Source organism: Brachyistius frenatus, unplaced genomic scaffold, assembly GCF_029030835.1.
Source record: "Brachyistius frenatus isolate BFR_SWC_R1_liver_20210118 unplaced genomic scaffold, ASM2903083v1 Contig_2, whole genome shotgun sequence".
Lineage (NCBI taxonomy): Eukaryota > Metazoa > Chordata > Actinopteri > Embiotocidae > Brachyistius > Brachyistius frenatus.
In genome coordinates, this window is record NW_027210601.1 from 6,473,940 (window position 1) to 6,488,154 (window position 14,215).

Consider the following 14,215-nt stretch of genomic DNA (forward strand, 5'->3'; position numbering starts at 1 on the left):
TACGCCAATACGCTGTATTGTTATATCGTTTGAGTACAACTCCTGAACACAAATGTTCGTTGACGCTAGTTAACAGCTAAGCAGAAAAGTTTAATCGGGTAAAAGTGATGGATAAATGGATAAAATAGCTGAACATTATTGTTCTTTTAGTTGGCTAAAAGTCGCATCAATAGTTAATTTGCCTGAAAACTTTCCCAAAGGCAACGGCTTGAAATTAGCTCCATATAAAAGAAAATAAATGTCCAAAGTATGCCACCGCAAGTAGTCGCAGCACTAATGAAAACGGTCTTATAGGGTATAGAAAATAGTGGTATTAATCTGAAACTGAAGTGGAGAAGTATGGAGGATCGAAAATACACGTATTAGACCTAATGTATTAGATTAATATTGTTTAAATAGGTTGTGCACTTACCTGAGCAATTTCTTGTTGCTTTCATCTGTAATATTTAGGCTTAATTGCAATATTTCCAATTGCACAAGAAGGCAGCGCGAGTGTTTTTGTTCCGAGAGCTCAGTCAGGGCCTTAGTTTCAATGTCGACCTCTTCTGGTTAGATGTAACTACTACATTACTCAACAGTGCATTCCGTTAGGTGGCAGTGAATCCCTTAAAGACCACTAGACGCTTTTTGTACCATTCAACGGTTTGTAATTTCTAAACCTGTGGTATGCCTGATTAGGGTTGACTATCAATCTGGACAGACATATTCCTTTTTGGTGTGTTTTTGGGCAATGACAAAAGGGGGAAAAAAACATAAATCAAGAACTGTTATGAAAGTATAACAATTAGCTAACTTGGGTTTCACTTTGTTATGTCTTCACAAACTATAGCCTACAGTAGGCTATATACAAGTTTTTTTCAAAAGCCTGACCAATACTATATTTTTACACTTTATTTTTACATTTTACACACATAAAAGAATGACAACTAAACACCTAAAATTATTTTTCATGTGAACATAACACACAGAAGCATTTTCAAAGAATATGCCTATTGCAATAGAAAGACTGCACGTGTGAATAATTAATTAGTAACACTGATCACACTGGAAATAGAGAAAACTTAAATAGAACCGAACTGTTGTTAAACTTGTGGTTTTCCTATGAAAAGTCCAAATGTCTGCCACAAGAGGGCTTATGGTGAGAAACAGACAGTACTAATTAGACATTTTCCAGGAGAAATATATCAGTCATTCCATCCAAAATATCTTTGGTATTTCTGCACTGATGTTTGTTGTTACTTAATCTCTTGCTTTATGCCATCGATATATCTGCAATGAGCTAATATAAACTATATGCCCCGAGACTCTCCCGTAACATCCGCTTTTACTTTGGATTTGTGGGTGTGCTAGGAGTTTGTAAAATTGATTATTTATGCTGTTGTGTATTTACATCTGTTACTTCTGTAGCAAATTGAATTTCTGTCCCAAGAACAGTTGAAGCATTTAACTAAACTCAGCAGAACTGAAGCACAAAATCTAATTTACTCATGTCCTTATGGACCCAGATGCGAACTTTGAAGCACACATTGTTCTGTACCCTATAATTTAAAAGTCCAAATTCCCGAAACAGATTTAGAAACCAGATATAAGCACCCAGAAATTCCTAATTTATTTTCAGAAATTAAAAGTATATGTCCCAATTTTATTAGCTATTTCTGTAATATCTAAGTTTTGTCTAAGTTCAGGGCTATTCGCATGATTGTGCAGAATGAATCCCAACACTGAATCCAGTGACTTGGTCCCTAAACACAGTTAAGAACGCCAATCAGATGAGAGAAATATTAGTGATCGGGTGCTTCCATAAAGGACCTGCCTTGTCGTGCAGAATCTGACATCTATAGGTCATGCTGCTCTGTGAACACAGCATCCGTTTGAGTGACTGTCAGAAAACAAATAAAAGACCTATATAGGACCACCACACAGCCACAAACACTCAGACGAAGCCGTGTAGCGTGTTACTCAAGTGCCACAGAAATACAAGTCATACGACTGTGGTGGCTGCAGGCTGAGTTTTTGTGCTGATATTGGCACTGATTCCATGTTGTTCTGATCGTCATTCTTCATGAAATAGATTTTGCAAAATGAATTTCTTCCCATCAAGCCGGATTTGTAAACAACATTAAATAATCACAATTGAATTTAGGCTAGAAGTGAGTCTGACACAGGCTTAACGACTAATCAACAAAAAATTCAATAAGCTCTCGAATCTTAATCCCCACATTCCACCAGACACAAGCAGAAACACTTTGGATATCAAAATATCCTCTAGAAAGAGCCATATTTTCTATGTTTTGTTTTTTCTGTGTCGTGAAAATTTGTCAGATCCACATTATTGTTATAAGATTAAGTCTCTATACAGACCCAGAGATTTGTGCGAAGTTTTTTTATGACTTTATGACCTTTATTTAACCAGGTAAAATCAATTGAGAACCAATTCTCATTTACAATGATGACCTGTCAGCACAGTCCACACTGCGCGGACCCCACCCGTTTACCTCTTAACGGTTTCATGCCCTCTTGAACTCTCTCTTCAAAGTTCTTTTCAACTTTCCCTTAAGGTACTTGTCGACTATCGGTCTCGTGCCGGTATTTAGCCTTAGATGGAGTTTACCACCCACTTTGGGCTGCATTTAAACCTTCATAACTTGCAATTGACTGAGAATGTTGCAGTAATGGCCATTTGAACGACTGACTTTGTGCTTATGCACTCACAAATGTCTTCAGGGCTCAAGAGTGCTGTCTGAAAAGCATCCGAGAATAACAGCTCATATGAATAACTCATAATTAACATGACAGTTGGTGCAGGGTCATAAGGAAAAGGTTGTTGCCACAGCATGTGACTTAATACAAGGCATGTTTTTGCAGTCTCAGACTTTAGTGGGTGCCTAAAGTTTTTCGAATGCAGGTTGAGCAAATATTGCTTAATTATGTCATTTTCTATAGGTTCCCTTTACTCAGCATTTCATCCAGTACGAGCCTCAAACCCATTCATTTCCTAATGTGTGACATTAGTGTCTTATCACAAATTATATTTTATGTATACTTACACATATGAAAATACTGCACTTAACAGATATTCAGAAAATATAATATCAAAATTGTACCTGCGTTGTGTATTCAATATAAATCAGTAGACTGCAGTCTTATTCACTTGAGGATAGTAAGTTGTACAAACAACAAATTGTTTAAGCTAAACAAATAACCCAAAAGGCCTTCAAACAGATGTGCAAAGTTTCAGCCACACCTTTGTAATTACAGCACAATATTGTTTCATGAACTTAAAAAATTCAATAAAATGTCTATAACTAGTTGTGAGCATCTTAAACAAATAGCCTACACAGACAAGCGCATATAAAATTAGATTTCTTTTTTTGTTGTTTTTGATTTCATGCATTGTCAATGGGGACAGGGCATCTGACAAATCTACAGTATCACTGTTACAACAACGGAGGCTTACAAGCTTATGGTTTTATAACTGTGTGAATTAAGTGTTTTTGCACAGGGTTAATCTACTATATAGCAGCTGCAATTGCAATCAACAACAACTTCACAGTGGTGGAGGAAGCATTCTGGTTCTTTACTGTTGGACTTGGGCTCCTACTAGTACAAAGCCAATATGTGTCAGCCCCCAGTCCTGCGTGTTCTTTAATGAGGCAATAGGAGAAGATGTCAAGCTTCAAGATATTTATTTAACAGCAACAGAATAATCAGTTTACAGAGCTCTGGGTCCAGACTATGTTTCCCTGACCGCAACAGAGTATGTGTCAGTTCACAAAGTCTGATCTCCTGACTTTCCCTCACCCAGTCTTCTTATAGTCCAGACACCAAAAAGTAATGTGTATTGATGTATCCTTTGTTGGTTGGTGGAGGTGGTGGTTGTCTTCCTTCACACCCTGGAGTCCTCCAGACAGCTGTCTGTTCCTGTTTATGCCTCAAAGAACAACAGTATATGACCCCACAGGTTGCAGACCTCCCCCTGTGACCTTTTGGTTTGGCAGAGTACTTTCACTCTCATTCACACATTCACAACCACACCCTGTTGTCTACACCTTCATTCACAACCACACCCTGTTGTCTACACCTTCATTCACAAACACAGCTTTTTGTCTACCCCTTAGGATTAATAGTTGATAATACGACCTATATATAAGTAATATGATATGGCATATATATATGTTGTATTATTGTAAACATAACCTAGCACAGAATCGCACATTACTTAAGTAAAAGTACTAATACCACACTGTGAAAATACTCCATTACAGGTAAAAGTCCTGCATTCAAAACCTGTCTTAAGTAAAAGTATATTAGTATTATCAGCAAAATGTAGTGAAAGTACCAAACGTAAAAGTACACACTATGCAGTAAATGCTCGCTGTGTATATGATGTTTTTGGATTAATATTTCTCTGGTAGTAAATGTCCTTAGTTACATTCCACCACTGCAACTGTACCTGAATTGCCCCACGAAATCAAAGCAGTATAATTCTTGGTCTGATTGACTGGGTGTCCATCTATGGAAACTTTGTGGTTATGTAATCTGAATAAACATCGCCGATCCACCGCGGCCTGATGATACTCGGAAACACATATTTGGTGTGGTCTCAAAAATACAAAGCGCTCATTGGTGGAACTAAACGTCAGGCTCCGCCCACTGGCCGTTGATTACCTTTTCCACTTCCCCTGCTGGCTTCCAGTAGTTCTCCACCCACCAGCCGACAGAGAAGACACCACTTAACCGCCGCGCTACTCTCGCCTAAACATATGGCAAAAACAGCCCTCTTTCTTTCTTATGTCGTTGTGCCCACTACTCTTTAAAAATTCCGCCAAAAAAGAGAAGACGATTTTCCAAAACCTTCTGGCCGTTGTCTCACGTAAGTAAAGCGAAATAGTTCGGTTGAGTTCCTTGGATTCAGCGGGCGGACGTAACATGGCGGGCTGGTCTTTCTGCCTTCTCGCCACACATGACTACGATCCATTGAATTCTGTGTTTTTGTGATGTCTTCGGAGGTATCGATCAAATATGAAGCGATTTCAGCACCGCAGTCTGGAGTGCATACGTGTGATGTATCTGTGTTGAGGTTTGTTTCGGGCTTATTGATCAAATACAGTGCTAATATAAGCTTCTTCTATCGACGGGCAGCCGACAGGCAGCTCAACGTTCGCGGCTCTTGTTGCCATCAATCTCTCACTATGGCGTTTCCTGTCAGCCGCACTTTTACGTCCCAAATCAAAGAATATTTACATTTGTATGGTATAACCTGGATTGTTATGCATTGTTAGCGCAATGCAATAATATTTCATTTGTCAAGCTAAACACTGTTTTCACTACCACAGCGCATGCGCGTGTTTTATTAAGACTGTTATTGCACATATACTAACTAATTCCGCACCGGAAATAACATACTGGGTGCTTTATTGGATTAATATAAACAAGCCATGTCAACACACACACACACACACACACACACACACACACACACACACACACACACACACACACACACACACACACACACACACAAGTTGCTGAACGTATCGATTGTGTATGTGATATTTTGATCACAGACAGCTAATGTCATTCCATAGATAAAAGAGCCTTGCCAAGAATACTACATTTCATATGATTTCCCTGGTGATAAACGCATGTCTTCCTTTTCATAAAGTGTCTTTCCTATGTGTTTAGATCTAATATTATGTATGTTTGTCCCACAGGGCTCCCCTGTCTCTGTACAGGTGTATGAGCGCTACTCAGAGGGCCTAAGGGCCGCTCTTTACCGGGAGCACTTCGACTTCAACGCTGAGCCACCTTGGGATCCTAGCTGATAGCGGGACAGGTCCATCTCCTGACTTGTCCATGTTAGTGGCCCTGTCTGTTATACACGCATGCTCACTTGCACACATACACCTGTGGCAAAGTCCTGGGTAGAATTAGGGGCACGTTTGTATTGATTTTGAAGTGAATGGGTTTTTTGTTTGTTTTTATGAATGAAGAGTCTTGGGTTCATAAGGTACAGATGTCTGTTTGGGGGAACTACAATCTGGATGCGTAACTGTTGATTCAACCTGTATTTCATTTGTATGGTTTAACTACAGATTAAAAAAAAAAAAAATCACTGTGATGATATGAATTGTCATGTTGTTGTTTTTTCCCTCTCTTTTGTTTTCTTCCAGTTTGTTGCATACCGGCAGGACCCCATTGGCTCAGTCGTGACCCCTTGCTTGTTTATTCGTTCTTTATGATTGTCGGCTTAGCGGAATACGGTTGAGATGAAAGGACTCGCTGACACACCCAGCTACATCATTGAACTCCTGGAGGGAGGAGTGACCCTGGAGGATGTCATTGACGGACACATCTGCGAACAGGCTCTGGTCAGTTCAGCTTCCAGGCATATTAATTGCAGTGAGAGTCCCCAAGTTGCTTCAAATAGCTTTCATGACACTTTCTGTCATTTCTTGCTTCACTCTAATCGACACCTTTTGACTCATACTTTACAATTCTTGGTGTATCAATTAACTCTATAGAAATCTGACAGGACCTGAGTTCTGTGTGAAGTGTTATTTCAGAGGTTGGATCAGTTGCTTTGATTTCTCAATACACCCTTAACTTCCTCCTGCGTTCTCAGGTGGAGAAGAGTGCGTTTGCGGTGGGCGACCTCGGGGCCCTGATGCGGCAGCATGTGTGCTGGCAGAGTGTCATGCCCCAGCTGCAGCCCTACTACCAAGTCAAGTGCAACAGCAGCCCTGCTGTCATCGAGGTGCTAGCCTCCTTGGGCCTGGGCTTTGTTTGTGCCAACAAGGTAAGCTTTTAATGTAGCACAAGGAAATTCAGCCAGCTTTGATTTGATTATTCATTTTTAAAACTGCACAGTGTTTCATCCTCTTATGAAAGCATTTGATGTTTTAGGGCCGCTACATTACAAGCACTCAATTGATTACAAGTCAGCTGACCTGCTTTCGACTAATGCAACAAACTTTGGGATTTTTTTTTTTTTTTTTGGGGGGGGGGGGGGGGATTTTTAGACTGTTTTGTGTTCATTTCTTTTAACTCTTGTGTTCTTTTGCCTTCAGGCTGAAGTGAGCCTGGTGCTGGAGCATGGCGTGCCACCAGAAAACATCATTCTGTCAAGTGTTTTCAAGCAACTGGCGCTCATCAAGCATGCTGCCAAGAACAACATCCAGCATCTCGTGTGTGAAAATGAGGCCGAGTTGTCAAAGATTTCCCGTCTGCACCCTAATGCAAAGTAAATGAGCAAACGTTTTTCTGTAGCTGCTTTTAATTCTCGTGCACTTGAAGAAAGCTGAAAACTGTGTTAATGTAATAACTGCTCTGATAAGGAAATACATCATTTTTTTTCTTTGGACTTAAAGTCCAAAACTTCAAAGATCCTTGGCCTGTGTTGAGATAATTAGTGCTGATGACATTTTTTTTTTTCTTCTTCTTCTTCTAGGTTGCTGCTGCAGTTGACCACTGAGGCCCACGCGGCTGAAACCAGCATGGTCTTCGGCTCTTCTCTGAAGAGCTGCCGGCACCTGCTGGAGGCAGCCGTGGAGCTGGGAGTCCAGGTGGTGGGTGTAACCTTCCACATCACCAGCTCCTGCCAAAACCTGCAAGAAGCCTACACTCACGCACTGTCAGATGCCCGCTGTGTGTTTGACATGGGGGTGAGCACTGTTATGAAAATATCTCTAATTATAAAGTGATGAAATTACGAGAAATGTAGGAAACGCACATCAGCTCAAAACGTTTTTTTTTCAAAATTTTTGGTGCCTTTTTAGCTCTTGGACTTTCTTTTATATTAATGCTGACAACTGGCTGTTGGTTGTTTCTGTTCAGCTGGATCTGGGCTTTAACATGAACATCCTGGACATTGGTGGTGGATTTACCGGCTCAGAGTTTCAGCTCAAACAGGTGAGTGGTAAACTACTGTGATGTCATTTGAAACGCTTCAGACAGACTTCAGAGTTGAGTTTTATCACTTCCACTTTCCATCAATTTTCATTTCAATCTTTGCCAAGTCACAAACCATGTAACCGTTCTGCAAAGATTTTTTAATTTGATTTGATTTTATACACTTTATTAATCCCCGAGGGGAAATTTCTTCAATTTGCCTCAAAACATGTGAAATATGACATGACATTCATCTACAGATTATTGAGGGCATGACCAGTTTATCTATCTATCTAGCGAGACAGCTGTTTACACACAACAGCGACGTTTGCTGCCAGTAACTTTGGATGCCGGCATCTTTCTGAAGCTCTGACATTTCAGTCACCTCTTACTAGCAACCGCAGAAAGTTATGAATCTCGGCTCTGGAAGCATTTTATGTCTCAACATTCTTGTTTTAGTTTGTCTTATCTGAAAACACCATCTGTTTACAGGTCGAGTCTGCAATCAGGCCGCTTCTGGATGTTTATTTTCCTCAACTGTCTGGTGTGCAAGTGTTGGCCCAGCCTGGCAGCTTCTACGTGGCCTCAGCGTTCAGCCTGGCTGTCAACGTGATTGGCAAAAAGGTGGTGACGCGCTGCTGGGACAGCCTCACTCAAGGTGAGTTCCGTAATTCTCTTAGAGGCCGAGTTCTTATTTTTGTTGTGCTGTATCAGGATTTATCTATTTAAAAAAAAAAAAAAAAAAAAAATCAGAACAAAAACATTAAAGGTCAAGTCCCAGTCGCAGTTTGTAGATATTGCACTGTGTTTTGTATCCCTGACATGGTTACCAATTGTATTTCCTCAGGTGAGAACAATGAGGATACCGAGTTGCTGTACTACATGAATGAGGGTGTTTACGGCCCATTCAGTCGCAAGCTGCTGGGAAACTCCATCGCTGCCCCGTCAGTGCACAAGGTTAGTAGGTCTCCACCCAAGAGACTGAATGAAGCATGTGAAAGCAGCTTGTTGTTCAATAAGGGCAAGGGTTCATGTTTTATGAGCATTTAATTACTTGCAGAATTACTTGTTTTACTTTCTATATTGTGAACGATACTGAGCCATACAAAGACTCTGGATTGGTTCTTTAAATGCTTCGATTTCATGTGAACATCTAATTGTGGTTAATTGCTTCAGTTTAGGAGGACACTTGTTTAAAAAAAATAAGCATAATTTATTCATCTCCATGAAAATATAGGATACTGGACATAACTTTTAATTAAAAAAAAAGCTCACTTTTTTGTTTCACACTTAACCTAGTTAAATATTAATAAAAAAAAATAATTTAAATATTATATTTCCTGCACTTCTTGTTCGCCAATGTCTGGTTTATATGTCGGAAGACTAAAGTTTTACAAAGCAAAAAGCGAGCAGTGCATGTTGGCATCTTTTTGTTAAACAAACCTATCTGAAATCTCTATTCAAAATGTGTTGCTGTATTTCGAGAAAGGCAAATAATCTCAATCCAAATCCCTTCAAACAACAAAATGAAGCAATGATGTCCATTTCTGGCATATGACTTAAAGAAAAAGGAACGTAAAAGAGACGTTTTAGAAACAGGATTTCCTACCTGTTGAGGAATTCTTTGTGCTCCACAAATGCGTACACCTCAAATGGGTCTGTGCCAAAACCTAGAAAATAGAAGAAAAACAAAAAAATAATTTGCAAATGATTCAACTTTTGTTGTGTTTGCATTCACTTCTGATACTGTGTTTGGATCGCGCGCACACACACACACACACACACACACACACACACACACACACACACACACACACACACACACACACACACACACACACACACACACACACACACACACACGTCCAGGGTTATGATTAAACCAACTTATCAGGCATGTCATGTCACTGATTCCTGTTGTTCTGGGTTTTGTACCCTCATGGTTGAAATGCACTTATTGTAAGTCGCTTTGGATAAAAGCGTCAGCTAAATGAAATGTAATGGAATTGTAAAGCCAGACTGGTAGGAAGTGCGGTTGCCGATGAATGTCCAGTTCTGTTTTCCTGCCAATTTTCAAATAACTAAAAAACTACACACCATTAAGTGAAACAGAGGCTGTTGCTAGCTAATGATGTAATTACAAAAAGCCATGGTAAATTAAACAAAGATAGTGATGTGCCGTGTCTGGTGTTGTGGTCCGTCGGGGTTGTTGTAAATCACTCCATGCACACCGACCTCCCGTGCTAATGAGGTAACGGTGCCAGCAGATTGAAACATAACCTCAATTGAAATGGCTTTTAGCTGCTTTCACTTGTAATCATATCGATAGTGATAATCTTCTCCTGCTTCACATGCAGAGTACAATTTTACATGTACATAAGAGATTTCACTAACTGTGACAGGTTAGATTGATTTTGCTGCGTTTGACCTGTTTTGACGAGGCCTCTTCTTCTGTGCAGCACGTGTTGTGTGCTGAGGAGGCCGTGTATCCCAGCAGCCTGTGGGGCCCGTCACTGGACCAGCTGGATCAGGTGGTGGAGCGCTGCCTGCTGCCCGAGCTCAGTGTGGGAGACTGGCTTCTCTTCTCCAGCATGGGGGTGTGCGGCCTGGAGGAGCTCAGCTGCATCTCCAGCTCCGCCCAGCTGCCCGTCTACTACACTGTCTCCACCTCCGACTGGTGCGTATGTAGTGCGTTGGCATGTCGTGGTCTGCCACTGATACACGTGTTGTAAGAATGTGAGACATTTGGCGAGAACTGATCATCATACTGTTACCCTCAGGTACGAAATGCAGGAGGCCGGTGTGGCACTCGACAGTGCCATGAAGAACTTCTCCATGCTCCAGTACAGTGCGTAGCTACCCTCAGCCCCTGTCCTATATTGTATTGCACAGTGCCTCCTCACCTCTGCTTTCACCATGTGAAAAGAGAGGTCAGCGTGGTATTTGGGACACGGGGTTAAATGTGGTCAACATTCCAGCCACCTCGGAAAATGCAGTGTCCTCTTATTTCTTCCAGAATTTGACTTTTTGTACCTCCAGAAATGAGAAATAGTTGGTTCTTTGATACCTCAATTGTCTAAAACCTACCTGGACGATAGTCCTAGTTTTGCTCCTCCCTCTCTCTCTCTCTCTGAAGGATTCAAAATCTGTCAGCTAAAGAACTCTAGCCCAAGCTCAAATGACATTATGCAACAAAATGGATGACTCTTTGGAGATGGCTCAGCTCCAACATGTTTGGGGTGGTTTGTTTTCTAAATCAAATTCAGTTTACAAAATGTACAATTGATTTAAATCACTTGAATCAAATGTTCTCTATTAATTACTTGTCGACAGTCGTGTAAATCCTGTGTCTGTCTAACACCGATACATTTTGTCTGTAGATGATTTTTGAAGTGTTGAAAGGAATGAATGCCGAGTGTGGATTCTGTCCTTCAGACCCTTCACTTTGCATAGTTTAAATGAAATTATGACAATGATGTAACCTATTTCTTTTTTGCAGCTCACCTCAATGCATTTTTATTTATTGGATTCAGATATGACTGGGGCATATTTAAAGCTCCATCTTTAAGTGTGTTTTGCCCAGGTATTATGCTGTGGCCCATCTAACAGTGTTTTCCTGATACGATATCGATGTGTTTTTTTAACGCTACATGGATTATGTGTGCTGTGATTACCATTTGTGACCTCATTGGTGTCCCTTTACTCAAAACACATGGTGGAGTGGAGATTCTCTGTACGCTAAGGCTACAGCTTGAATACAGAGAAGCCGCATACTAATGCCTCTAACAGGGAGAGGTTAATCTGGTATAAAATGCACAACATCTTTTGTACGTTAAAAAAATACTGTGACATTTAACATGGCAAGCCCTGATTTTTCAGATCTTCATATTAGTGTCTCTTGTCAAGGGATTAGTCCTTATTCTGCCAGGATCTGAAGTATGTGGCAGATATAGACGTACATGTTTGTATCTTTAGACATGCTAGTTGTACACAGACCTCTGTGAGGCAGTGCAAATGATAAATAACATGCCCGACGTTTCTTCACGTCCCTAAAAGTTCGGAGGGACATAATGCACAGTCTTCTGTACAGCTACATGTTTAATATTAAAGGTGACCTGCCTTAATCCGCCGTTTTTAAAGAATCCTGCCCTTGTGTGTTACAAGTGACTAATGTATTAATTACTTGCTTGTCTAAGGCACTAATGGACCACAGCCCGTTTTTGACTGTAAATTGTGCTTGTTAAAGTAATGAAAGTGATTAATTTAATACATTTCTGACTGAAATCATGTATCTTGTGCATGTGTGGTCTTTTGTTTTGACGGCTGGCACAGTAGTGTTTTCCTACACATGTTCTAGTTAACATTGTCACTGTAAGGTCAATAAGATTCAAAACAACATGTTTTTGATCAGCTGTAGATCTAGCTTGTGCTAAATTACCTGGAAATGATCTGTAATCCAGATGTAAAGCTGCTCGGGTTCCTTTGGCAGCTAGGAAGAAGATCCTACTTCCTGCTTTAACAAGTGAATTAATGTGCAGATCCTTACTGAAAATGAGTGAAAGTCACTTCTAAATTCCTTATACGCAGACACAGGCATCATTTTTGTTCAAAAGGCTTAACAAAGGTTACCAATTTTGAAATCTCATTATAAACTGTTCAGCTCTTCGGTCCCCTTCATCCCAATGGTTCACTGGTACCGTATTTAATGTTCATTAATGATGAAGGCCTTGATCGTCCTGAGGAAATGAAATACAAGCATTAGGCTGTGAATTTAAACTGCATCACTTCATAATTTTCCATAATGGCAGTTCATGACATTCAACAAATAAAAAGAAACAGAAAAGCTTTGTATAACGGTCATTTCAGTCCTAAACTGACATGTCCAGACAAACGTATTTGAATAGAAGAGTAAACACGAGGTGAAGGACAGTCAACCGCACTACATTGCACCTTAGGCTAAAAAGGAGCATTTAATGATTGAAATAAGATGCTGCTGTGTTTTGCTTAAATGAAAACTGTCATGCTCGTGGTCTTTGATGACAAATACAATATATGCCAAGCAGTTCCGTCACAGATTAAATATTAAAGCGCTCAGCATCTACAGTTTGGTCTTCGCGCAGCCCTGCCACTGTGCATAACAGTGTCTGTTTATATACGTGGTCCTGTAGCATTTTTCAAACCGACCAGTCATCTTTAAACTCGGCAATTAAAAAACATATACAGGTGAAAATTCAGATCAGGATGCTTGGGCGGCCGGCTGTCCCTGGAGTCGGGAGGGCACATTTTACCATTGCTGTGTGGAAAACACCTCGCATGAGGTGATTTCTTGTGTGGAAATCACCTCACATGTCCTGTAACTCCCTAAACAAACGCCCAGCTCTAGTACCAGGAAGAATCTTGGATGAACGTATACGAAGCATGAATTTAGTACCGACAGTCATACGTTACCAATATTAAATATTTCAGTCAATAGCCCCGGTTATTTCAGAGCATTGAAATGAATGATATGTATGTGTCTGAAGTCATTGATTTCCTCTGGAGAAAATTGTTTCAAAATTAATCACTGAAACATTTCCTAGATGTAAGTAAGAAACAATAACGTCTGAGGGATGCATTTATCTAGGAGGGGTCAATACAGCTCTTATTAAGTGTCTCAAGCGTTCATCAGGAGTGATGGCTGCACGTTACTCAGATAACGAGATGAATGGATCACCACGGGGTTCACGTAAAGTGCTTTCCATCGCGTTGAGTGTGTGAGCTGATTAAAAGGGCATCATACGTGATAGCGATGGTCGTGATAATAATGACAACATAGTCTGCCGGCGAAAAGCACACACGCTCCTACACACACAACACGATACTGCAGAGCAGCAAACTAAATGATTATTAAATTACAGGGGTACCTCACACGCTTTGAGAAATACTTCTCTTGATTGACAGCCAGTTTCACTTCAAGTGAAAAATCACGTTCCCTGTTTTCGCTACTTCAAACTGTCATTTAAGTCAATTGTCCCTCAGCGGGGTTACCTTTGAGATTTGGCTGCACTGCCTTGATAAGAAATGCTGCAGTGCAATCCACTGCAGCACAGCCGGCGTTCAACATTTACGCGGTGCTCTGTGTTTATAGTGCGTCTCTGTTTGCCCAGAAGGTTGAATCCCTGGTCTGCGTTGCCCGACTGGCGGGCGCAGTCGTAAATGTGACCTCATTAGTCAATATTTAAATAGTCTGTAGCATCACAACGTCAAACTGCTTCCTGCCACAGTGATCGAGTGAGGATTCGAAAGATGAGCAATGACAGAGCGTCACATGTGAGGGAACTGTAAT

At 40.6% G+C, this 14,215-nt stretch overlaps 1 protein-coding gene across 1 annotated transcript; it reads left to right on the forward strand.

Moving 5' to 3' along the window:
• The first annotated feature begins 4,632 nt into the window (after window positions 1–4,632).
• Window positions 4,633–12,177, forward strand: azin1b (antizyme inhibitor 1b). The gene is made up of 11 exons (XM_069696977.1): window positions 4,633–4,873; window positions 5,715–5,858; window positions 6,174–6,371; window positions 6,626–6,799; window positions 7,071–7,243; window positions 7,451–7,664; window positions 7,837–7,911; window positions 8,383–8,548; window positions 8,738–8,847; window positions 10,350–10,567; window positions 10,671–12,177. Exons 3-11 carry the CDS (start codon window positions 6,270–6,272, stop codon window positions 10,744–10,746), a joined length of 1,308 nt encoding a protein of 435 aa, XP_069553078.1. The 5' UTR covers window positions 4,633–4,873; window positions 5,715–5,858; window positions 6,174–6,269; the 3' UTR covers window positions 10,747–12,177.
• Window positions 12,178–14,215: the final 2,038 nt, after the last annotated feature.

Bases quoted from the DNA above. Each gene is read 5' to 3' on its own strand.
- azin1b (XM_069696977.1), top strand. From the start codon at position 6,270: ATGAAAGGACTCGCTGACACACCCAGCTACATCATTGAACTCCTGGAG. The intron at 6,800-7,070 runs GTAAGCTTTTAA...TTTTGCCTTCAG, and splicing joins GCTTTGTTTGTGCCAACAAG to GCTGAAGTGAGCCTGGTGCT. The intron at 10,568-10,670 runs GTGCGTATGTAG...TGTTACCCTCAG, and splicing joins ACTGTCTCCACCTCCGACTG to GTACGAAATGCAGGAGGCCG.